General features: G+C 39.5%; 1 protein-coding gene across 6 annotated transcripts in view; it reads left to right on the top strand.

The window, feature by feature from the left end:
- Positions 1–27,164, top strand: part of rgs3a (regulator of G protein signaling 3a) — a 148,228-nt gene that overhangs the window by 89,427 nt on the left and 31,637 nt on the right. For 4 of the 6 annotated variants that reach the window (XM_051413180.1, XM_051413183.1, XM_051413181.1 and 1 more), the window contains one exon: positions 21,563–22,546. In XM_051413180.1, coding sequence (XP_051269140.1) covers positions 21,563–22,546 — 984 coding nt within the window. Of the gene's footprint in view, positions 1–7,941; positions 8,185–11,219; positions 11,381–21,562; positions 22,547–27,164 lie in introns of those variants that run through there. The other 2 variants (XM_051413185.1, XM_051413186.1) reach the window with 2 other exon arrangements.

Genomic DNA, 27,164 nt, shown 5'->3' with positions numbered 1-27,164 from the left:
CATTGTAGATGCTGCTTTGCAGTTAGGTACACCCACACATTTACAGCATTGTTCGATAACAAAACAGCTTAGCAAACATGCTTAGTCACGCAAGTCAATGCCATTTACCCAAACTATTGACAAAACCAGCATATTGGTTGTTTTTCCAATTTGTATTAGTATTTAAATCGTGCAATGATCCTTGTAGGAAATTCCCTTGACCCACGGGTTAAAGCCTTGTGTAAGTGGTGGCTAATTATGCTTCTTAAAGCTTCAGTTGCGTTAAAAGAGAGCAAATTGAACTTTTTAAGTGTGCAAAGTTGGATGATTTTGATGCTCTTAGGAGGAGGTAGGCTGATCTCTCTCTCTCACAGTTACAATAATAATAAGACTAATAAATGTATAAATGTGGGCATATTTGCACAATCACAATGTTACAAAAGGGCATTGTAACACAAATATGACAGTCCAAGTTTCTCTCTCTTTCTCTCTGTCTCTCAGAGTACACTCACACCTAGCTGGCTAAAGTTAAGTTTTGTTTTGTTTTTTACATCTGTTACTTTAGCTTTTCAAAAATGCTCTCCAGAGTGGATAAAGCAAAAAGAAGAAAAGAAAAAGAAAGGAAGTTTGCTGACCAAAATAAGATGAAGAACAGATTTAGTTTATTTTACAGATTTTTTTTCTATTTCTTATTGTTTAAATCTTTACAAAAGCAACCCTAAAATGCTTATGTGGATGCACATCATTTTCAAATTCAATCAAATTTGGCCATCTTAGGGATGGACATGGTTTCAGACACACAGAATCACACATATTCCTTTAAAAAAGTTCTTAATTGCTCCTGCAAAAGCTGATGGTACTGTCTCAGTGAAATTATACATGCAAGTGTGTATGTGTGTCCTGCCCTGTGGAATTATTCCTGTATACATTCTTTGTGTAGTTATTAGAGCCCTTTATTGCATCTCTCCTTAAATGGAAATCTGAACAGTGTCCCGAAGGCAAGGAAATACATGCTTAATCATAACATTTTACGTCTTGACAAATTAGTTCACTTTTGATTGCATTTCTCCAGAGTACCTTAGAGGCAAATAGTTTGTATTCAGTCAACTCCAAATGTGTTTAATTATATGCAAATCAGCTTTGTCAAGTATGGGAGATAAGAGGAGATTGCCATTGTAGTATCCTATCTGCTGCATGGGACCCTTTAAAAACCATAAAAACAAAGTGTTTTACTTCACATTTTGTATTGTATTATTTGGGTAATTGCATTTTTGCAAAAGAAAGGAGGACACACATTCTAGTAGATGTGCAGACAATGTTGGTCAGATCCTTCCACAGATAAACACAGAAAAAACAAACTATGAGATCTGAATCACACTAAATATGATGAAAGTCAATATGATAATTATGGTATAATAATAATAATGAACATGTGCACCTTTATTCAGCACAGAACAAACACAAAAAACATTTTTATATTCTAGTTCAATCCACTTAGAAGCATCATTAAAATGTTCAGAACATCACAGAAATTGTTCCAGAAGAATATTCCTCCAGTAGTGCCTAAATAACTTCATTTCTGCCCCCATTGTTACTGCTGAGTCAACGCTGGAACTTATTTTGAAAACTGAATAGAGTGTATCTTTTTGATGCACTGTGTGTATTTCTGCCAGTGAGTAAGAATTGCAGCAAAGGAGCTTTAGAAAATTTCCCATTGAATCAGACATTTCCCTTGTCAGAAACTGCATTTCTCCTCTCATGCACAAAGCCGAGTAAATCCACACTTAGCTGAAGCATGCACTTTACTCAAGAGTTATGTTGAAGTGTGCAGAGAAAGCAGAATCCTCACCAAAAGGAAAACATACATAGGAATCACAGTCATTCTATCTATTTATGTTACTTTGTTCATTCATGTTTTTCCAGCAAATGGGGTTACTCCGTCACAGTGTTCCTCCAGCCCCTGAGCGCTTTGGAGGAACTTGGATGCGAGCCCTTTTCACTTGGAGATTCTCTAATCCTCCAGTCCCTCAGTGAGTGGGGCATGATGAGAGTTTGCCAGTTTCTATTTTTTGCAGAGCTTCATATAAAGTCAGAGGATTTGGGGCGAATGTTTACGATGACTAACTTTAACTTGAATCACTGGTGCCTCTCTTTCTTTCTGGCTTAGATGGGGGGTGGTCAAAGGGATGACATAGTCATCGAGAATGTTATGCAGAAAGTGCACAAGCTAGGTTTCCATTCAAATGTTGCACGAATTTTAACCAAAGTTTGAGAAAATTGACAGAAGACAATGCAAATTAATGTGCATCCACTGAGATTATGTCGAGATGGTGGTGCTAATTCTCAAGTTGATTACCATTAAATCATTTCGGAAGAAGAGGGTGCAACAAGATGACGATTTAATAAGAGCCAGTCAAATATTATATATATATAGAGAGAGAGTATTAATTTTGCATTACATTCATTTAAGTTTTTGTTATTTAATTTGAGTTCATTTCAGTAACATATTTAAACTCAAAATGTGTTCAGATTAAGTGTTTTTTTTCTCCAGATTGTTTGTTCTTGGCTTGTAAGGCAAGTCTGGACCACTCGAAGATTGAGTGCGATAACTTCCCCAAATCACTCAAACAAGCCAATGTGCCTATGTGTACCAGTGATTCTTTAATGAGGCCTGTTGTTTTTGTTTTGTACAATCTTACATTACCAGACTACAAACTGCCGCATCGCTCTAATAGACTATAAACTATTCACGATCACTTTGTTCAATATTTATTCATTTTGCATCACAGATTACACATTACACATTACAAGGGCTGAGTGCAGGGCAATTTAATACAATGGACGGCTAATGTGGCTGTACTTTTAGTACCTTCAAAGTGAAATCAGGAAAGTTGTAATGTTTTGGTAGCAACTTCACAATTAGCCCAAATAATATTTTTATCATCAAGGATCCTTAATCAGACCACCCAACACCATCCATCATGCTCAGTATACAGTATATAAACAGATCATCTTTATTTTATTTGTGTCCGTACAGACACGACTGGGGTCTGGTATCCCGCAGCCATTAGATGTCTGTGAGCTCCTTCCTTCAAAAGCTTCCGGAACATTCTTGTCTGGGCCGCATTAGCCACTAAGCTGCTGGACAAATACATTTGTTCAGTTGTGCGCACGCACACACACACACACACACACACACACACACACACACACACACACACACACACACACTCACACCCCTCAAATGGGAATTAAAGCAGGACTAGACAGTTTGAAAATGACAGCCGCACTTCATCACACACTGTTAGAATTTGATGAGCAATGCTGGCACTCCTTATCTGAGTCAGAACAGGAAAGCAAACTATCTGCAGTAAAAGTGGCAGAAATGTTCTCCATGAGAGCATAGCCTCACATGAACAGTGAAAAAAAGATGGTTGCTGCTAATGAATAAAGTGTGCCTGTTGAGGTTTGGAGGCAGCTTGTTCTGTTCTCTTTCTCTGGCTGTCTCATTTCACATTTATGAGAATCTGTTTTAGCTACTGAAGTGGTTCTAATACAGCATTTATGTTGGAGGAAGCAGTGACGCAAGGACAAAGACCCTCTCGTTCCGTCTCTGTCTTTCTCTCGACTCGACAAACTGTGATGACATTAAAGACCGTGGTGGTCTCCTCTCCTCTGGATTCCTATTCTGCCGTGTCCCTCCAACTCAGGCAAACACATATGCACTCAATCAATGTTACATGAAGCTCTGGACAGATAGGAAGTGTCAGTGAAAGTGCATCTTTTGAGAGGCATATCTCACTACGAGGGCACGCTGAATCTTAAGCAGCAACACAAAATAATGAACAGAAAATAAGCCGATGGCTCCACTACAATTCAGGATATTTTTTCCCCATTTTTCCCATTTTCTCAATAAAGAATATCATGCTACACACACCAGCAGCACCTGAGTGTCAGCTTGACAGGATATGTCACTATCCTACTGTGTTTGCCAACTTTGCATATCTACTGTTCAGAAAAGCATCAATTTTACCACATTTACTCCCCTGATAGGCACATGCTGACTAATGTACCTTGACTGCTTCTTCAGTCTGTACAATGCATTCTGCGTGGGCTACAGGTGTAGATTGAAGTCTGATATTAAGCAGCAGTACTAGTGGTTAATGGTCAAAAGTCTCACTGGGAGGTGGAAGATGTAGATTTAAAAGGAAATACAATCTGTTTTCCCTCATTGTATAGTTAATAAATTCTACAAACATAAAAGAAATTGCTGTCAAATCCAATGTAGAGTAGGATGATAAAGATAAAAAGGAAGAGAAGTACTTGGAAGTTCCCTTTGAGTATACTTTAACACTGCAACAACACCACTCCACTCAAAAATCTGTTTTTCTTCTTGTTTCTACGGTTGGATGTTTGAGCTTCACTGTGCACAATGATCTAAGTGCAGAGTTTGACACTAGAATGATGTTTTCACATTCATCTGCTTAAAAGTGGAAAGTTTCTCTGTACTCATTGAAAATCTGATGTTTAGGGGTGGGCCCATGAGCATGATTTGTAACATCGCAAATAGTTTAATCCAGTATGCAACCAGTATGTACAAGTGTGATGTAGAAACTTGAAGCCAGCAGTGCACATACACTGAGAATGGACTTTGCAGTGAAGTAGGAGACATCTTTAGAAACTTTAGAAATGAACATAATTTTCATGTTCACAGATTCTGGAAGGAGTACATGCCTTTTTCAGGATTTTAATGTCTTAATACATGTCTGGAGGGGATCTTTTTGAGTATACTTCTATAAACTAAAAAGTGTTCCAGTAAGTAATAAACTTGTCCAATAACAAGTATACAAATACTTTATTCAACACAAGTGTACTTAATCGTATGTTTACTTGTTTTTGTGCGAGGAGACCAATGACTCAGTGGTCTTCAATTTCATGCTTTTTGCCCCAAATTGGACATCTGGTTTGCAACAGAGCGCAGGCTACAAATCTACAAAAAAAGAAAGTAAAGAGTAAATTACAAACACAAATTACAAAATACAAATAACATTTTTTGGACGATGTGAAGTAAATCTGTGCTGGATCAGAATGAGATTAGTGTGATTCTCACTGATTGAACAAGACTCTCGGTGTTGGCAGGACTCAGAAAGATGGGGTTGTGAGGAAGACACTGATAATAGCAGAGGAAGCATATTAGAAGTGATAGTCTGGTGATGGACAGTGTGTTGAGACGGTGACAGGTAGAGCCGTAGGTTTCTAAGCCTAGGGAGTTGAAGAGAAAGACAGCTTCACTGGGTTACAATGGGAGGCATGAGTGAGAATTCAAGGAGAAAGCTAACAAGTAAGTGACAGAAAGAGTGTGTGTCATTTCTATTTTCACTGTGTGTCCAATGAGGGAAGGAGTGACAGAGGCTGCTACAAGTGGGGAATTGTATAAACAGCATAGATACAAATATTTACATGTAAGATATAAGGAACTTAGTGAAAGATCACCACTCCATTTAAACATAAAGTCAGAAAAATGATCATAAATGTATTTAAATTTAAGCTAAAATATGGGCAACATTTGCACTGGCACATGTTCACATGATTAACATTTCTCTTGCTCTCTTTGTTTCTCTGCAACAGACACACACTTTCCCCTTCATTGTCTCTAATTAGACACGGATGAATTCGATTTGTCTTGTCTTTGCTCATCTCTTTTCTTCACACGTGCATTCACATGCACACAAACGGCACACTGCATCCTATTTTTGGGACGTGTTGTCTTTCGAAGTGTGACATCCAGATTTAGAACTTGTTCAAATGGAGCAGATATGAGGAACCAAGCTGAAACACTCAGCAGTGTAGTTAGGACTTGTTTTCTTTCTCAATGGGATTTGATGAGATTTCGGCTTCTGAAAACATTCTTTTAAAATGATTTAATGGTAACAGAGTAGTCTGCTGGTTAGAGAGATCATCTTTCAAGAAGCTTAAATGCAGCATTTATACCCTGCCGAACTGTCAGTAAGTGGGTGGTGCCATTTTCTTCAGTGGCCACCTTTTGTGCTAACAGTTTTTAAAAAAAATCCAAAATCTATCAGGATTGGTCACCACAGATCAAGACTTACCTCTGTACTGAAACTGTCAAAGATTTGCAATCAAAAAGTTGCACCTTTGTAGAGTTTCTGCTGTGTGTGTGCCACGTTGTCACGAAGTAGACAGATATCCAGGACAGCTATCCTGACAGAACCTTTTAGTTTTTTTTCTAAAAGGTGTGTGTGAGAGACAGAGGATAAAGTAGTCACACTATCTCAAACTTTACTTCGTTCGTAGAAACAACGGTTTATTAGTAAAGTATTGAGAAACTCCTGCGAGTCCTCCAGGTAATACATGAATGCATATGTCATTCATTTGAGAGCATGTCTGGTGCACTTTCCTCATTCTACGGTACATTAATATGGAGGCTTAAGCAAGAAAAATGTAAACGTTGCAAAAGTTTAAACCTCATCTCATCATATTTTTTAAAAGTCTTTTGTTTTGCGTCAACCAGAGACTCCTGTGTCATTAGCCCCCTTTTTCTCTTTTCCCAGCATCTTCTCTCTTCTTACTTTCACTTCTTTACCTTTTGTAATTGCATTAGAGCTTATTACAGCTATTTTTGTCTATCTTTATCACTGTCTCTTTTCCCCACTGCTTTCTACCTCTCCCTCTCAGTTATACACACACACACTCGCTCAGCGATGTTATTCATTGTGGCCTGTAGTGTAGGATTAATTCCCTTGTCTCTCTTTAAACATTAATGATTTCCCTTTGATGGAGTGGTGTTTGGCTTTATTTTAGCTCACCTTTAACTATTCATAACTGTGTTATATAATGGCAATTATGCATCAGCACAGTAGCCAGTATAGATAAGAGCCTCGCGGACGGAGAAGGTACAGCAGAGCATGAAATCCATTCACTGTCAATTTTAATTATGCACATTCTTTACTCGGAAAAGATGACGTTTGCTCCACTGAACATGCAATGGAGCTGGGATAATAGTTTAGTTTTCAAATAACGAGGCTCTTATTGCCACGAGGACGCTTTTGATTAGCACAAGTGTTTGATGACAGTAGTGACATTGAGAACAGAACAAATATTCTGCCACCAATTTACAGGAGGGAGCAGGAAGTGCTTGGAAGCAAATGAAACTGGCAAACATTGAAGTTTAGTTAAGTTGATATTCTACTTTTTAAATGTAAATCATTACTTTATGCGTGATCTGGTAATGTTTCTTCAAGAATACCTTTAGCCAGAGACGGTGAAGTAGACTGCGGTCTGTGCAGTGTAATTGACAGTGTTTAAAATAGCTATTTCAAAAACCCATTATTTATTAGCACATGATATGATTAGATAAGGCCTGATGAATAGCTTACATGGCTCCCCTTCAGGTTTGTTGCAGGCACATGGTCATTGTAACAGACGCTTAAGGTTTTGTGTGTGTGTGTGTGTGTGTGTGTGTGTGTGTGTGTGTCTGTGTGTGTGTGTCTTATTAGGTGTGAAAGACATGGCCCTTAACATCCTGCTCTTTGATAGGTTTTGATTCAGCGCTTTGATTTGCGACAGTGCAACTTCTAAAAATAGCATGTAGGGGAAAAGAGGGGGGAGAGAGAGAGAGAGAGAGAGAGAGAGAGAGAGAGAGAGAGAGAGAGACTTTTCATAACCATCACTCTCTCTACGTTTTTAATACATGACATTATTTACAATTCCTCCCTTCACTCTCGCACCTCTGTCTCTCCCTGATTCCATCTGTCTTCATTTCCCCTCCTTAACCAAATCCCTCTTTACCCCCCCCTCCCTCCCTCTCTCTCTCCCTCTCTTCTCCCTCTCTTTCTCCCTCTCTTTTGCACACACGTTGGCACACACGTTATTACCGAGCTTGGGGGGATAGAGAAGCTGGGACTGCAGCAACAACACAGACAAGAAACAGACCAAGGAGGAGAAAAGAAGCACAGACACAACCAGAGAAACGGACAGGAAAAAATAATCACATATGGTCACATTGGATTAGCAGCCTGTATCTATTCGTGCTGCACACGTGCTCTCTCACTGTGTGTGTGTGTGTGTGTGTGTGTGGATGAACTGTGCCATTCTTTGCTGTACTCTGGGACAGAATAATCACACACTTAACACACTCTTACAAAGCGAGCAAGCACACTACGCGGCCAGATGCCTGTGTCTAAGGTAATGTATGTTATCTTTTGTACTGGTATGAAGGTCAGACTGAGAGCTCCGTCTGTCTGGAGACTTCTGGGGGTGTCTCTGTAGTTGAGATTGGGATTATTGTGTTTGTGATTCTGTGTGTACATTCTTATTACTGTAAATATGGTGTAAATGAGTTCTGAGTGTGAAACTGACTGTGTTTAGGTTGTGTAAGTAGCACTGTTTGCATGCTGCGATCACAACTGTCCTAGGTGAAGTCACAACTATCCCCCCCCTTTTCCCACATTTATACAACCATGGAGTTTTTTGGTAAATATTTCACATTGCACAGTAATTGTGTCTTTTGAGACTGGCTTGACTTGTTTGTTTTTTCCCCCTAAGCATGGATGTTTTCTCACTCTTTTCTGAATAATATATCAAGTGCCAGTCATTGAAATTTTGCTCAGAATATTTGGACTATATGAGTATATATGAGTACAATAATGTCACCAGAGTTTTTCCTAATTAATGCCACCTTGAGAAAACAGAAGCTGAGACAAAATCACAATCTGGAAAATTGCTTTAGTGTGATTAATTCTTTATTAGTAGTTGGGGCTCATGTAGTTGGCAGGGAAAATAATTATTAATTATTTGAGAAACTAATGTTGACTCAGTACCAGTGTATTTACAGCAAACACTTCTGGGTTCATGTTATTTTTCATTTCATTTTTTTTTGCAGTAATTAGTGTTTAACTGTTACCTGCTGTATACAAAACCATGTTGTTTTGTGTTGGACGTTTACCTCTTGGAGTGTATTGTCAGTGATAGATAGTTGTTGACCGGAGCAGAGAACCGTGTAGAGAGACAGCAGGTGTTCGTGTCTCCTGCCTTTCAATTTCAAATGTTCCTTGTCACAGTGAGGAGATAAAAAAACCCCAACCTTTTTCCCCGAGTAGCACAGAGAGGCTCTTGAGATAACAGACTGAGCGAAAGGTGAGAGACTAGAGAGAGAGAGAGAGAGAGAGAGAGAGAGGGAGTGTGTATGAATGAACGAGTAACAGAGCGAGTACCGTATGGTTCAATTAGCCACTCAGGTACAGCAGGTATATTTGTCTATTTAATAAGGCACAATAGCCAGGTTTCCATCCAAATATAGCTCAAATTTAATTTCCAGAAAATCTGCGAACATTAGGAGTTGTTCATTAAGATAAACAGCTAGTGACACGAATTCTCAGGTCAGGTGCAATTAAACCAAATGGTAAACAAATAATGTACAAAACATGATAGAAATATGGCCTTTCTGTTTGTTTGTATTAATCTAAGGAACATTACAGTCTCCTTATTGTTCCACACAGATTCGGTGTTTTCGTCTGCCACTATTTTTAGTCTCTCCAGTAGAGCAGAAGCTTTGGTGGATGTTTGAGTCACATGCTTCATGTTCTTCATGGTTTATTTGTCTTGGAGTCTGTTTCTATTGCACGTCATCACATTTTGCTTTTATCAATATACCACCAACTTTTCCACCACTGCCGAGTGTAAAAACCTTTTTGCTGCACTGTATCTTGAGTTTTATTTTTAAATATTTTTTTTTATATTTTCTTCGTTTTCACTCAGATTTTGGTTAAAAAGTACATGCAAACAGCTGGCTCGAAATGCACAGACTGATTTATTCACTTTTGATGCTTATATCATACGTATATGTATGTATCATATTTTTTTATAATGTTTGTTGTATAGGGTATATGAAGTGTAGCCACAGACGGTTTTAGTGAGATGTTAAGGACACACAAATTCATACAGACCTGCTTTTGCACTTGTTGCATTATCTTTAGGAACAGAACGACTAAAATGTGTCCGGATTGAACATGTTCTAAAATACCCAGCCCTGAGTTTAACTCAGCAAGTGGCACAGATCTTAGCGTAATTAGTATCCATGCTAGCTCTGATGGTGCCTGCAGTATATGCATTATAGAATGTTTTATTATTGGTTGTTTTCATCATAGTAACCCTCTGGAAATGTAATTGCCTGTGTGAAAAAAAAAACTGTGCAGAACCATTGCTACTGAGGTCAGAAACTGCCATTAGCTGCCTTTGCCATTCCAGCTCTCTGGTTCATGAAGCCCTTCCCGGTCTCTGCCTCATTGAGGCATTGTTTGAATAGAAATGGTGCATTGATGTCATCCAAGTCAAGGATATTGTGGCAGGCTACGACTCACTTATAGAGTGCAAACATACAATATCTATATATAACCTTTCAATATATCTACAGTGACCTAGAAAACGACAATAAGAAATGAGCTATTATTATGGACGATATAAAACACACAAGGCATTACAAATGCACACATTAAGTTGTTACATCTAGAAATTTAGAAGAGGAATTTAAAAAGAACTGAATTTAGAAATGTGGCTACAAAACCAGGAACTTTCTCCTTGACACATAGGTGACCTCTCAGTGTTACAGCTGCTATTAAACAGCTATTATGTGCTAGTGTTTCCTTTTAAGATAGGACATTTTTATAACATGGCATGGTTCCTGCTTCATATATGCTTTCCATGTGACTTTGTAGCTGCACTGTGTGTACTAGAAACATGTATGTGTATTGAAACTTACAATACACGTGTTTGTGTGTGTTCATATGTGTCCATTGTGTGCTTGTGCATCCTGTGGGACCTGCCTTAATGTCTTCACAAAGAAATGAAGGGTGGGGGTGTTGTGTGTGTGGGCACAAATGGACACAATATATGTGCACGTTTGTTAGGCAATAATTGCAGACATGCACACATTTGCAATCATTGAGGCCGGTCACTATACACACTGCTCACATCCATGCATATGCTTCTCTCTGAGCTCTCACTGCTCATTTGTCTCTTCTCATTATTGCTATCTCCTCCCTCTCCTTCTTTCCTTCTCACTTGTTTGTGCAGCTTGGGAGTCTACCTTCTTAGCCTCTTGGGCATTCTCTCTCTCTCGCTCTCGCTCTCTCTCTCTCTCTCTCTCTCTCTCTCTCTCTCTCTCTCTCTCTCACTCTCTTCCCCCTTCGCTCTCACTCTGTGTATGAACAGTTCAGTTGGCCTAGCCCACACTGACAGAATCACACACACCAACCCCAGCTAGCAAGCCGCAAACACTCACACACCAGTTTGACAGAGGAAGTAGGCCACTTTAATGGGGATGTGTGGAGTGCCTGTATCTGCCTTAAGTGGATTGTAACCTGGAACCACTTCCTCTTGCCAGGTAGGGTGTCTGAACTACCACTTTATTTCTCTTCTATAGAATATATGTCTTAGTTGCTGGCTAATCTGAAAAGAGAGGGTGCATCATGGAAATGGATTTTATGGAGCTTTTCTTTGGCTTTGGAGGGGGAAAACATGTCTTTTTTAAGGAGTATTCATGCTGTTAGTTTGAGTTGCTGATATTGTTGGGCTGCTGGGGGGCAGGGAGTGGTTTAGTCATACGGAGACAGAAAGAAGACGGAGAGATCGGAGGCAAGATAGGAAAAAGCAATAAAGGCTTATTTATCACTAGGCATCTTTATGACAGGCTCACATGAGGAGATGGGTGTCAGTGGTGTGCGCTATTTTGATTCATTTAACTTCGCTATTTCTACCGGCTTTTTTGTTTTTTTTTGTTTTGGGGGCTTTCCATTTTATTTCTTACTTTTTGTCTTTGTTTTATTATGTCTCTTCCATCACTCCCTCCACTTATCCTTCCTTCCTCTCAGTTTTTATAGCTCCCCTTAATAAAATCACCCCTGTAATATCACCTCCCTTCTAATAAACAAGAGTTGTGGGCATTTTCTGAACAACAGATTGTTTACATCCCTCGTTTGGTGGGTGAGAAACAAGGGGGACTGAGAGAGAGGAACAGTAGGGAGATTGCCATTAAGAAGGCATACTCTAAACCATGTTAGAGCCAAGCTGAACGTGATAGAGACGAGAGAGAAAACAGAGGGACCAACGGGGAAAAAAACAACAGGAAGCTCACTGGGGAAAATTGCTTTTCTCTTTTCCTCATTAGGGGAATTGTGGGGTTATTTTCTACTTAGAAGGAAAAAGAGAATGTGTGTTGTTTGTAGTACTTTGTGTGGGAGCCTGTTGATACACAAATAAGGAGATGATCGATAATACACCATTTGAGCAAATGCTTGTGTTTGAATAAATTTTACTGCACAGTGGTGTGAAGATATGGCGTGTCCTCCCTTGTCCCTGATCAATAGCAGACCGTGTCAATGACCCAACACACTTAAACACAACACACACACACACACACACACACACACACACACACACACACACACACACACACACACACACACACACACACACACACACACACACACACACACAAGACTCAATGTGATTTATCAGCTGGTCTTACACAGCCAGTCTCAGCTTGAACAAATGAGATGTTTGTTATAACCTGGGAAAAACATTCGCACACACATCACAACAACTTGTTTGTCAGATGGACACACACACACACACAAAAAGAAAGACCCAAATGAAACAAAAGATAAATGCATCTTCTCTCACTATCCTCTTTCTCACAGACACACACACACTCACACAAAGATCTCTCTCCGCTCTTTCTATGAAGGCCCTTTTGCAGTCTTTTTCAGTGGTCACATTGTCTTCATCTGCCTGGCGTCACGGGGAACGTTACGTCAATGACATTTTCTCTCTGAACCCTCAGCTTCTATCAATAATGCCTTTGCATCTTTGGATGTGACACTCACACACACACCCCCAAAAAATCTCAACCCCATCCCATTTCTCCCCTCTCCCGCTGTCATGGACTATGGCTGGTTTCTGTGAGAGAATGAATCTTGATTCTTCCAAAGGTTTTTTAAGAGTGACAGGGCACTATTTTGTGTCTTAAGATGAGTTTGATCTCAATGGCTACAATGTAAACACACACATAGACACATAAAGGAAGGCGACATCACTGGCTGAAAAATGAATGAGAGGAGACTTTGTGTTAATAAATTGCAGTTGACATCTCCAAGGTTTAAGCCACTGTGAGATATTTAGTGACTGTATTTCTTTCAGCTTCAGTTAGTGTTGCTGACACACAGAATATTTCTGCTACCCTGCAGTATTGGTACCTGAAATGAATAGCATTATTGTTCTGGACAAGTGCATGAACTTTCATTATACAATGATAATGTTGTAATTGTGGGGTGAAAACCTTGCTAGTTTTTTTACTTTATATTGGGATCACAGCATCAGTTAAAAGTAAAAATCTCCTTAGATACTAGATTAAATACTAGAATTCTGTGAGAACATAAAACGGCCTAGTCTTTTGATAGCATTTTTTTTCATCATTCAGTTAAAAAGAGTACTTTTATGTTCCCAGTGTTCACCTGACATCTTGTCCTCTTGGGCTTCTTTGATCCACAGACCCCTTTTTTCACCTGTTCCCTTGCTCCCTTTTTCCATTTTCTCCTTCCCTCTCGGCCTGATCACAGTAGAGGGGTCTGACAGATAAACGACTATTACCGTCTCATCGCTCTTCTCTCAATGAAATCGAGGGTAAATGAGACCGGTGCATTGCGGTGCATATAATGAGGCCATTCAGAGATTGATCATCTATATGGTCTGGTCCCTTAACAAGTTATTGGTATTACACAAAGCAATAAAGGCTCGTAAATCTTCAGACCACAGATTGTTCTGGACAGTGCATGTCAAAACATGCCTAATATAAACTTAGTTGGCGCAGGCATGCCTTCTGTCTTCCCGTCAATTATACACATACTAGAAATATCAGGGTGAATGTCATATGAGATACGGCATGAGAAGCAGCAAGCTTATAAACATGTACACCTCTTATAAATTAGACTAAACATGTGTGATTGCAGGAGCGTAGAAAATGCAGCGTGTGTGTATGTGAGTTTATGTAACATCCTCTGACGTGGGTTGGAGCGAATGATTTCACTTAAAGCAAATAAACAACTTGGGCTATGCGTGTATGAAAAGGACTTAGTGGAAGATAATGTGGGTCACAAGTACTGTAGAAAACAAGTTTGCTATCACTGTTGTGGGAGATAACAAGCAGCATCTCACCCCGAAGGAGGTTTATGGTTACACATAAACTTCCAAGTAGCACACACTGATTTTTGTTTGACTGCTACCTTGTATTTACTGTATTCTTTTCACCTTATTTATCGTTTTTTGCCTCTTTTAATGAAATATATTCCTGAAGCATAGATAATGTAACAAATGCCAGTGTTGGAAGTTACTCAATAAGTACTGTACTTAAGTACCATTTCACATGTAATAATCATCAACAACAACAATAACAACAACAACAACAACAACAACAATAATAATAATAATAATAATAATAATAATAATAATAATAATAATAATCCAATGTTATATTTAATAATATAACTCAGACAGTGGTCAAGTAAGATTATTTTCGATACTTTAAGTACAGTTTGCTGATGATGCTTCTCTACTTTTACTTAAATAACCTTTTTAATGCTGACTGATGACTATTTTTACCCTGTAGTATTGCTATTTTGACTTTTAGTAAATTTTGACAATTTCAGATAATTCACAAATTTTATTCTAAAATCTACCATTCATTGCACCAGATAATTGAAAGTTAGATAGGCAGGAAAAATACATAAAAATAAAATGCTAAAAACATCTAAACCAAAGGGGCCTGGTGCTCATCAAAACAACTGGCTGGTTTGTGGGTGGGAAGCTGTTGAGGGATCATATCCTTGTTGTCTAGGGACGACCTCCATGTTAGGTATGCCCACTTACTTGTGGGCGAAAAACAACTCCACTTCAGTCACAGGAGATGCATATGGCTGGCCATTTCAGGAAAGGAAAACATGCAGACAAGTCCCCATGTTTACAAATCCAAACCACTTTCTTTCGAAAATAGTCAGCAGTATGTTTATCTGTAATAAATGGGCCAAAACAAGTGGGCTAAAACTCCTAAAATGGTTCTTTGATGTGTAACAAAGTAGATTGAAATACTTTTCTCATCTTTCAATGTAGATACAAAGGGTAAGTAAAAGAAGAACAAGAGTGAAAGGGAAGTCTAATGTTTGAATAACTTTAAAACTATTTCTTGTCTCACTACGTTCATTTTTATGTTTTTCCTCTGGGCTATGTAAACAGGAAGTCTTCACTGACCTTACATGTCCATTGTAGAAATCAATGAGATAAGTCAGTGAGCAAAGAAAAACTAAAGTAATGCAGACTGATTGGGTCGAGTTACATCACTTTAACATCCTCACAACCAACTTGCTGTCATACAGACTCACCATTGAGTTAGTGGGAGGAAGAAAGTTGAGAGAGAGGGAGTGGCAAAGAGGAAGAGAAGAGAAAACATGTCCTTTTGTTTAGCAGTGTATAATATTTCTAACAGCAGTGCTAATTGAGTTGAGCTAGATGTATTGAAGTTGGAGGTGGATTTGGCAACTGTAATGGCTGCAACATTAAACCATTAATATTAGACTAAGTAGAGTGAGGCAGGGGAAGACTTCAATGCTCTTTAATGTAATGTCTTACTTAAAAACACCCAGGACACATGACATTAAATTGAGAAAGGGGAAAGGAGGAAAAGGAAGGAAAGATATAAAGATGAAAGATGGCACCTTGAAACCGAGAAGCAGGAGGGGTTGGGGAAAACTACGATGACAGAGTTCAAAGGTACATCCTTAGCTTTTGGAGAACGCACAGCTGCTCCCCTGGGATGGGTCTCTCATTGCCATGGTAACTGTGGGACAGAGGTCACATGGTTGTGTCTGTCCACCAGTGTGTGTGTGTTTTCCACAAGTTCTATCTTTATGAGAAGATTTTGACCTTCAGAACCTTAAAGATTTGATTATTTATTTTTGCAAACAGGGGTTGACATTTTTGTCAGGCTTCATTTCCTCTGGGAGATATTGGGGAAAAAGGACCTTAGAGGTATTTACTAACACCTGATTTATTCTGTATTTCTTTCACCACCCAGTCGACACGGTTACACCGAGCATGAGTCATGAATGAATAATTTGGCAGGTGTCGCTGGCAGGTGTAACTTCCTAAAAGAGGGGGATTTCTTTTTGTTGGAGTAGGATCATTAGACAGTTGAGTGCGTGTGCAGCATAATTTCTATCCCTATTACGTCAGTGCAGGTAAACGCATTAATACAATTTAAAGTTCCAATTCAATTTGTGACTGTAAATCGTGTAATATGGTATTCTACATTTCTGGATACAGTCTCTATCTTTGTAGCTGCACATTAACAAGTCAGAGAAGGCAGGAAACTAGGTCAAGGGCAGCTTCCCTCTGCCCATTTGACTTCAGAAATTCAAATTTCCTACTTTGGGTCTCCCAAGGCTGACAAGCATACTTGGCATCCGTGCATTGTCTGTGGCGTATGATATGTCTTTAAAATTTTACAGTATCTGTGTTACAGTTTTGTGTATTTACCGTATAGCCTACTGTGATTATGCAATAAGGGACAAAAAATAATTTAAGCTTCAGAGTCATTAACCCTTTCCACCAGTATTTCTGTTTGACTTTTCAGTGATTTATTTTTTTCTCTTTGTCAATCTTATGAATGTTGGACCTAAGCCCAAATGTCCTCTCAGGAAATGGGACTTAACAGACCCAAATCTAGGAAATGCGATAAACCTCACCATCTGCTGATGCACTGCCTCCAGTTTGTTTTAAGCCAACAAAGAGAGCTTGTGTCTGTTACCTTACCACTTCTTAACCAGCACATTAACTAGACTACCTAACTGTTTTTTAAAGCTGAAATGCTCACAGTTTTACAGTTTACTTGAACGTTACAGGTGTCAAATATTTCTCTCATGGCACAATACAATTTTTGTTCTTTTAGAGAACTGAAAGGAAAGCAGAAGGAAGAGATGGGGTATGCAGGGTAGCGTTTTTTAATGTGTCATGTCTGTTTGGAATTAAGAGAAATGGTCCGTGGAAGAGTTAGTGTTAGCTACTCATTCGCTAGTGAGGTCATCGTAATGATGTTTATCTGCATTAAAAAACCAAGATGGACATTTTCCAAGATTTAGTCTCCTCTCCTCTTTTGTTTTATTCACTCTGCCCTCTTCCACTTACTCATCTCATTTCTGTGTCGTTAACATTCACTGACTCCCTTCTGCATGCCTTATCCACTGTCTCTATCTATTCACTCTCATACCCTGCATCCCACTCTCCCTGCCTCTTAGTGCAGGTTTTGTTTCCTCGCTTAATTGAGGCAATGGCAGAGATTGTAGTGTGTTCAATCATTGATGACTTTGAGCTGCATTTGAGTACACGTGTATTGTACTTTCACATATACATTTGCTAATGTCTTTTCATTTATCTTTTGAAGCTGGCTTATTGAATAGAGGATGTGAAAGATTGTAGGTGATGTGGTAATCAGACTCACTGGAAGTAGGCTGTGGGTGTAAGCCTACGGTTGGCAGAATATATAGATTTCTCCTCCCCTTCCACTATCTGCTTGTTACTGTCTTGCAAGGGCACTGTCGCTGCAACCTGGACCAAGCACTGCTCGAGACAATTGTGATTAGTTTAAAGAAATACAAACAAGCCAGAGCATTTTATCCTCCTATAGCAGAATGATAAGGGGTTCAGCCAGACCTTTCTTCAGTTCTGGCCAAGCCCTAAAACGAAGTGTGGAGATCTGTGTGGGTCTGACGGTGCAAGACTAGATGTGGTAAATCTCATAAATGGAAAATGCCTTGAAGATGAACAAGTTTATGAATATGTCTGTTCTTTACATATCTCCAGATAAGACATGGGGATAGGCTTAAAAAACTCAAGGGGTTCATCTGAAGCTGCTTGATTGTGTGTGTGTTGTTTTCGTATGTGTGTCCAATGTAGAGAGTGTGAGACGGAACAAGTGTATCTGACAGGACAGGTGGCTCCATTATGTCTCAAGACATATCTTCAGCAGTCAGGGTTTATGTGCGTAAGACAGGGAAAGAGAGATGGGGGTCTGCAGGGTTGAGAGAAGGAAAGAGAAACTGTCAGTGTAAATCTCAAGTCTAAATATACGGCGATAAATGTTTATCCCATGACGTTTCAAAATGTTCATACTGGCCTCATTAATCAAGTCATCATTTTTCTGACAGTGACTGGCTATTGTGACTTTGACCACCATGAGCAGGATAGGAAAAGGAGGGGCAGAAAGGTATACAGATAGAGGCTTTACTTCCACTTTCCTCCATGGATGCTTTTATGAAAGTGCATTTCATTCTAAATATATCCCTCATACACCCAGTGCATCGGTAAGAAGCCTTCATATCTTGGTTGTAACACTACTGTGAACCATTTAGATAGGATCACAGGGAGGTTAAGAGGGAGTTAGAATGGAAAATAAGAGGTCTGGATCACCTTGGGGCAGTTGTATATATCCATGAACATCAAGACAAGTCAAGTTTATATTTATAGCCCTGAGTCACTGCTCTAGTCTCGAAGGGTTTAACAGTGGCCACTTTGGGAAAACAGTAAATGAAAGTGACAACACCCAAACAAACAAGCAAGCAAAAGGTCTGAAGAAGCTTGTGTTCAAGAAATATTCCTTATTAAAATGATACAGCATCCTTAAAAATAAAATAGAGGTTTGGCAATTAGGTATGACTAAGGAGTAGGAGTTTCAGTACTGCTCTTCGAGGGCTTGGAAATTGCTAGGATTATAAATTTGTTTGATGTTTGAATTCCTCCACCAGCCATCCATTTACCGTCGCTCATGAGATATATAATCCCTCCAGCATGTTCTGGGTCTACCCCGGGGTCTCTTATCAGGAGGGTTGCTGATGCCGTACCAATCCGCCTGTTGACTTTATGCTCCATCTTACTCTCACTGTGTATACGGTTCTCTGCCATAAAATGGTGTGTGTCCCCTCTCCCCAATATAATAATGCATAATTAAAAACTGATTTGAAGGAAAGGAAAATGGTCATTGAAGGGTGTGTTTATCTTACTGTTATTGGCCAGTGCCAACAGCTGTGTCTTCTTTGCAACAAAACTGTTGCTGTTAGAAAACTGTACATCATGTCATCACATGTGTTTGTGAGGTGCAAATGTTTTCTTTAACTAATGCTCTGGAATCTAATTTAAATTAGTTTATTTTTCATCTGTTATTCATCTAGTATAACCACTAGATGAATGGCTTCATTTCAGCACCATGTGCTGTGCTGCAATATGCACAACAAGGCACAGTATTGGTTTCCTCTCCATTATCAGATGGTAGAATAGTGTCATTTTCATTGGGATTTAATTTGGCTTTATATTTGTTATTGTTCTATCTACAGTAGATTTCTTCTTTTTGAATTACCCAGTATGGGAAAATGTGATATTTCACTGGCCGTCTACCACACAAACATAATACACAGAACAAACACATATGAGCCTTGGTCTGCTAGAAGACATCAGACGTAAAAGTTTCTAAGGGGTTTTTCATCTCAGAACAGAGTCTCAAGGTTCTCTACAGCCCACATTACAAAAATATGAGGTCATACTGTTGCAGAAGACACACTGACCCTAATTTCAGACTTCAGTGTTCTGTATCCACACACACCGTATTCAGATTGTACTTGCATACAGATCACAGTTCACACCATGCAATATAAAAATAACCACATACATTCTGCTTCTACACTGAAAATACAGAAGCAATATAGATGCATTTCTATTCTTGGCACACAGACCCACATACAATATTTATATGAGCTACAATTAATAGCTACAGTATACATAAGATTAGTTTAAGAATTGTTCTTCTGAGTTGATCCTGACTGAATGTCCTAAAAGCTCTTTGCAGAGTTCATGAATACAGGTGAAAAGTTTAGAGGTGAGTAAAACCAGGGCAAGAGTATCTGGGGAAACTAATTTGAGCGGCGAAAGTACACAAACAGCTTGTGAAATATCATGAGAGCTGTCTGAGAGGAGGCAGCATTATCTCCAATTAGAGCAGAGCATCTTGTGACTGCAGCTTGATGTCATGGGTTAACTTGAACAGCACAATGAGGCCCTTTACAAGACTTGCTGCAGACTTGAAGGAGGTAGAATTGATTTTCCTTGTTGTGATACTTACTTATTAAAGATATAATCATGCTTATTTTATTATATAAAAAAAGCTCAGTCAGTGTCATTAAATCAAACGGGAAAAAGTTTTCCTTAATTCAACTTGACATATTCAATATCATCGAAAACTTTGTGATCTTTAGTCAAATTTAAAAGACAGTGGGTTTGAATGATGTTGGCCCACTCAAAATGCATTTGTAATGATCCTCCCACTGAGGGCGCTGAGAGCTGGAAGAGGTTAGAGCAGTATTTATAACCAGCAGATTTTGGGAAGGAGGTGATCCAGATAGATAGCCAAAGGCAGGGGATGAAGACAAGCAGTGTGTGTGTGTGTGTGTGTGTGTGTGTGTGTGTGTGTGTGTGTGTGTGTGCACTGTACACATGTGCATATTAGTGTGTGATGGGGATATTGTGTTTGACCCTGGAAAGTGGGTGAGGGCAGTGAAGGGCTTGTATGTGTGTGGTCATTTGGGCTTGGAAGAAAATTACAGTATGTTGAAATGAAAGAAACATATCAGAGGGAAGATGGATGGGTGAAGAGAAGGGTGGCTGGTGGTAACACTTTCTTGCAGTAATCTCATCAATTTCTGTAAGAGGTTCGGCTTGTTTTTTATTCCACAGTGCCTAAGGGCACAGTACCAGTTAGATTGACTGACTGCACCAATCTCCATGGTTAGTGGGGTAGCTATAGCAGCATGAGTGAGCAAAACAGCAGTATATCACAATATGAACTTAATGCCACATTATGATATTACAATATGGTCTTTGCCAGGGAAAGTAGTATCAGGCACGACAATTAGTTGTAATGTCCCACTTAGCAAAATATAACCCACGTTGCATCTAGGATGCCTCACAAGGCCTCGATGGAAAGAGAAGCATTTTATAACTTTTATGCTGTCATTTGTCTAGTTCGAAAGCATCAATGAAGTGCTATGTAATGCCTTGGTTGTAGAGATTTCCGATCCAGGAAATCTAGCTCTGGCCCCTCCTGTCGAAGCTCACAAGTCATGAAAGACTGAGCTATGATCAGTCAGGGTTTAGTATATTGTCTGTCATGGGAAGACCCTCATATACTCTGAGACTGTGACCTTCTCAAAAGACATAAATGTCATCTAGTCTGATCCTTGCATTACGGCTTGGTCACACTAACATCTAACATGATAGAGATGTTTCAAGACCAAATTCAATAACAGCTAATGGAATAGTTGTGATAAGTTGATTTGCTCATGGCAGCAAAATAAATCTCAATCATGCTGAGTTAAACTTGTTAGATTTACGTCTATAGACATAACATATTAATTGTCCAAACAGATTCGACTAACTGTTCTGTCCCTCTGTCTCTCTTTCTTCCTTTTACTAGATGTTGGAGCCTAAGGTGGATGCCTCTCAATGTGAGCTGGGTGGAGTAGGAGATCGAGGAGGTGTGTGCCTCCACCTTCCCCCCCGCAGCTCAGAAGGTGAGGAAAGCAGCCTATACCCCTCCAGTCCCTCAGAGCCGCCAACCATGGGCAGTCCTCACCCCTCTGAGCCTCTCACCCCTTTGGATGACATCTACATGCCCCTTGGGGGTCTGGTGGGATCTGAGGAGCGACATAAGGTGCCTCCAACACCACCTCCTTCCACCGAGGGTGAGGATTGCAAGAGTATGGAGGAGATGGAGATCTGGAGAGAGGGGAAGGATGGGGAGAGCAGGAGAGAGGAAGATGAGGAGGAGGAGGAGTATCAGGCCTACAGAAAGAGTCCAGGGAGTGAAGGGGAAGAGAAAGAAGAAGGAGAAGAAGATGAGGGAGAGAGGAATGAAGAGGAAGTCAACCTAAACCTGGTGGTGTCAAACACAGATGAAGACAACGCGTCAGAGCCACCTGACACCAACGCTCCACCCTCCTCCTCCTCATCCTCATTTGTCATCCCTGAGTTGCGCCTTGATCGCTCCTTCAGCGCCGATGCCCTCTCCTCACCCAACACTGACGAAGAAGAGTACGATGAAGATGACGATGAGGAGTCCGAAGATGAAGACGATGAAGACGACAGTGACGATGCCTACCTGCAGCGTAGCGACAGCAAGCGCCGAAGCATGGTGGAGGGTGCCACCTGCGAGAAGCATGGAGGAGGTGGGCTCAGTGTGCAGAATTCCCTCCGGAGGCGCACCCATAGCGAAGGGAGCCTCCTGCAGGACCCCCGCACGCAATGTTTCACCTCCGACAACGCCATCAACTGCCTGGAGGCTGGGGGAGTGCACCACAAGGGCGGCTGGACACTCCCATCACCTAAAACCCTGAAGAAAGAGTTGACCAAGAATGGAGGCTCCATGCATCAGCTGTGTATGCTGTTCTCCGGGAGGAAGGTAAGCAGCTTCACGCTGAACAGTTATCATTACATGATACAGTTATAGAAATACAGTACTTACAAATTATAGAAAATTCAGCAGCTGCCATGGTTATAATACCCTTTCTCTACTTGAAGGACTAAATATATTAAAACACACACAAACACACTAGAGATTTGGTCTGTAATATTATTTCTGCTTTTCTTTCTGACTTCATTTACTTAGTCATATGTATAATAGAGCTTTATTCCTATGTGTGTCCTCACTATTGCATCAGCAGTATTTGAGCGAGTACAGGCCAGAGTATCAGTTCACTGGTTTCTGCAAAAAGGGTGACATCAAGTGGTAAAATAGAGCAAGTACACAGGAATTCTGTAGCCAGCGAAGTATATCTACCAGAAAATGCCATAGTGATTTCCAGTAGACTTATACATATACATAAACACTAACCATATTAACTGTCTTACATACCGGGACAATCTGAATATACAGCAAATGTATAGCACAAATTTGTATAAATATTGATTAATTGCACGATGGATCAACAATTTTCTGCCTAACTGGAGTTTGAAAAATAATTTTGAGAAGAAAATTTAACATCATTTGCATTTTTATAAACCCCCCGTTGAAGTCAAACATAAGCAATTTTCTGACTCTAACTATGCTTCCGCTACACAGCCCAAATACCTTGTAAATGTTATATAAACCTAAAACATGCAAGGTTCAATTGGTCAGCATAAGGGGGGAGGGTGAAATAAGGAAGATTCAACTCAATCTCCAACCTCTTCAGGAAGGTGGTGGTTTTTCACATTCTTATGTACTGACGCTATAAACAAGGCATCCCGAAACATGACACAAACTTAAAAAAGACATTATTAACCAAATAAATAATTCCAACTGAAAACTAGCTTTCACACAAACTTTATCTTTATGCAAGACAGTGATGTCTCTTCATAAGAAAGCATAAACAGATGACAGACATATTATATTATGTTATGTATATTATGTAAAATATGTTATATTATGTATTAAAAATGCAAGTACAAATTGACATTTTTGAGGTGCACGCTTATGCCATTATGTATATACATAAGCATCTGTAGCAGAGTGATAAATTGGATTATCATCATCATACAATTATGACTATGAATTGACTGATTTATGGCCTGATGGCTATGTGCCAACTGAAAGAAAAACTTAATTCATATATTCATTCATAAGATAAGATGTTTTGTATTAAGAGTGATTCTTTTTGTGTTAAAGGTTTGCAGATTTTGCAAAATCGTTTCATGTCAGCAGTTTGCTTAGTGCTGGACTCCACTGTAATACAAAGGAAATATATTCTTTATGACTGAATCGCAAATGATTACCTTTCACCTTCTATTTGAAAAGGATTTGTGCAGCGAGTACTCCATCCATTTTAGTGCAAGTAGTAGTTGTTCTAGTTGTCCAACAGAGGGAGGCATGCATCACATCCTGTTGGCCCAGCAGCCTCACATCATATCTTTACTCTCTTCACTCTGGCCGAGGTTGCGTAATGAACAATTAATCTAAGTGTGACGCTAGCGTGTTTTCTTGTTAACTATGAAGTAATGTGTTTTAGAATTTATATAGAATTATTACTCACATAATTCCATTAACTGGAATGTACAGGTCATCATCTCTGCAATGATTTCTCCCAACTATTTATAGTAGTTTGAACTTCACACCTGCACACGTATTTCATCAGTGCATTTGGCAATGACTGTATGACTGTTTCTCAAAAAGACAAATGGAAAGAAAATAGAAGAGAACATGACAGTGATATCAGAGCTGCACATCCCATAGACTTAATAATACACAAATGGCAGTGCCCGCTCTGTCACTGTAGGATATCAGAAGCACTGCTCCTTTTTATCTATCTCTCCTTCCACAAGTCTGTCAGCACACTCGGTAGCCTTAAATGGCAGTGTGTGTGAGCTGTGCAGAGGAGGAATGCAGCAGACAGGGCTGGAGCCTATTTGTCTTGGCAGATTCAAGGGTAACTTTACTACCTATTGGCGTCATGGACACAGTTCCTTTGAGGCTTGTGTTTCCATTATTTAAAATGATCTGTCAACCCCCCCTCAATTCATAAATCATGTGACATCTCAAAGTTCAGAACGTGAGTAAGTGTGTTGGTGTATGTGTCCAACCTCTGACCAAGAGGATCTTATGGGATCACTTAAGATTGGTAACTTCAATTCATGAGCCTGCCTTTATGTCTTGACATTTTTTGACAAAGTTTTCAAAGTTCGTTGGTGCTCATTTTTCGCATTATTGTGTTCCAGTAGTGAGAAATCTGGATGTAATCAGTTCTTACATATCAGTAGTGTACAAGTTGTATGACTGATGGAAAAAAAATTAAAAGGAACAAATTTTCTTAGAAGTTTGGAAAGTAAAAGCTAAATGACAATTAGTTACAAATTCATTGATGTGTGTTCTTAAAGATATTTATTAAAAATATATTAAACATCATTATTTAAGCATTATTTGATATCAATAACACAAGATAAGCCTTGGCTCGCTTGCTAATAGTGTATGCCATAAACTGGAAGTTTTTTTGGCCTCATTAATCATTTAATCACATAGTGACTGACACAATTTAGTCTATTTATTACTATTATTTGAATTACTTAGTAATGAATACCATGAAATACACACACACACAGACAGACAGACAGACACACACACACACACACAGACACACACTTATATTCCCTATAAGCTCTCAATACAGCAGGGAATCAAGACTCTTCAAAGAGTTACAGAGTGCTGTATGTGTGGTGAATATACTGTATATGCTGTGCATTATAGAGAGAAGGGAGTGTGACAGAGGAACAGACAGTGTGAATATTCTATTTCTCATTTCATAATGTGAAGCCCCCCTCCTCTGTCTCTTTCTGTCTGTCACCTCTCTTTTCTCTTGCCAGGCAGTGTTTACTTGCCCTTTAAAAAGCACCGACTCTGGTCTTGTCTTTCTTTCCGCTCTGCACCTTTTCCTCTCACTTGATGTCTTTAGTGGCCTATCATCAATGCGAGGCGAGCCAGAGACAGACAGAGAGCAGGTTGAGAAATAATGTCAGTTTGTTTGACTAAGCGATTTTTCTTGACTACCGCTTAAAGGAAACATTCCTGCCACTGACTGATTGTGTCCAAACCTGCTAAATCAAGCTCGGTTTATATGTCACTTTTCAAAACAGTGTCATGAAGTAATATGTGTTAACCAAAAGAAAACTCAAATTTATTTAAAAAAAGGAATACATGCAAAACATAGTTTACAGTAGAATGGCAAAAATTGGTTTGGTGTGTCTTGTCTGCGTCTGCATTGTTCGAGGCTATATCTGTCATATCAGTATTTAGATTGGGTGTGTTCTAACAAGGTTTACCACAAAAATGGCTTTGAAAGTAATTACTTTGAAAGGTGTCACTAACAGGTTTGCTATTGGAAGTCACACATTGTTAAGGGCTTAGAGGGAGGGAAAAAAAGAGAAGAATATTGGTCCAAGAATTGAAGAACTGTGGTACACCACATTACTATTTAGCCTAATGGAACTTGCAAAATCATCAGTTTACATAGGAAACCTTCTATTAGTCAAATAGTTACCAGTGTTAACAACTGGCTCAATCTCATAAGGATATGGCACGCTCTGCCCATCAAATGGTGAATGAACACAGAGCACCCAGCTACACTAACATTAAGCAGGATATCATTTTCCACCATGCTGAAGAGCTGCTCTTAATGGTCTGTGTAAAACCTCTTCCAAATGACATAGAGACCATCCCTGGTTAAAGAAGAAATTAGTTAGAGCTGTGGCCGGATTATAAAGGTCAACAAAGTTTTTTTTTGCTTCTACTGGCACCGTAATGGCACCACCAACGTTTAGGTAGTAAAAAAAAATTATTAAAGGCATGAGGGAAGTAATTCCTATGATTTCTTTTACAGTTTGTAGCCTCATTGGAACTTCAGAGACTAAAAACCCTCATTTCCATCACAAGGCGACAAGAGACATGCCGTAAATAGTCATATAAGACTAAACCACTGCATGTTCTTTCCAATCAGACCATTAAATTAAACTCTCAGCTCGCTGTCCAAACCCTCAAATGCTCCCTCTTTTTCCAGACATCTCACCACCCATCATCTTGTTTCAGCGTCCACACAGACGCTGTTGCAACACGTGTGTGTGTGTGTGTGTGTGTGTGTGTGTGTGTGTGCCTGACCCCGGTGCTTTTGGCTTGAGCAGGCCAAACATTTTGTTTATGAGGCCTGAGAGTTAGTTTGGAAACTGGATAAATACCGGGTGCCTTTCCAGACGTTGGGGGGGGCAATTTTAATGTGTTTACTGATGGTCGTGTGATGGCTTACATTCCTGCATTGTGTCAAGGATACACAGGGGTGCATAGTACAGAATTAAAATAGGTTAGCATGCATTCATGCTTGAAAACAGATGTGCTAACGGGTGGTGCTGCCTGTGACAGACACACACACACACACACACACACACACATACGCACAAACAGAAAGCTAAATGAGTTGGTATGTTGGAATGGACACCTACAGATCTTAGATAGTTGCAGGGAGTTTTGTTACAGACAGTGAAGAACAGATGGAAACATA

The sequence above is a fragment of the Dicentrarchus labrax genome, unplaced genomic scaffold (genome assembly GCF_905237075.1).
Source record: "Dicentrarchus labrax unplaced genomic scaffold, dlabrax2021, whole genome shotgun sequence".
In the NCBI taxonomy this organism is placed as follows: domain Eukaryota; kingdom Metazoa; phylum Chordata; class Actinopteri; family Moronidae; genus Dicentrarchus; species Dicentrarchus labrax.
The sequence above is the reverse complement of the archived record's forward strand: the minus strand, read 5'-3'. Positions and strand labels throughout refer to the sequence as shown.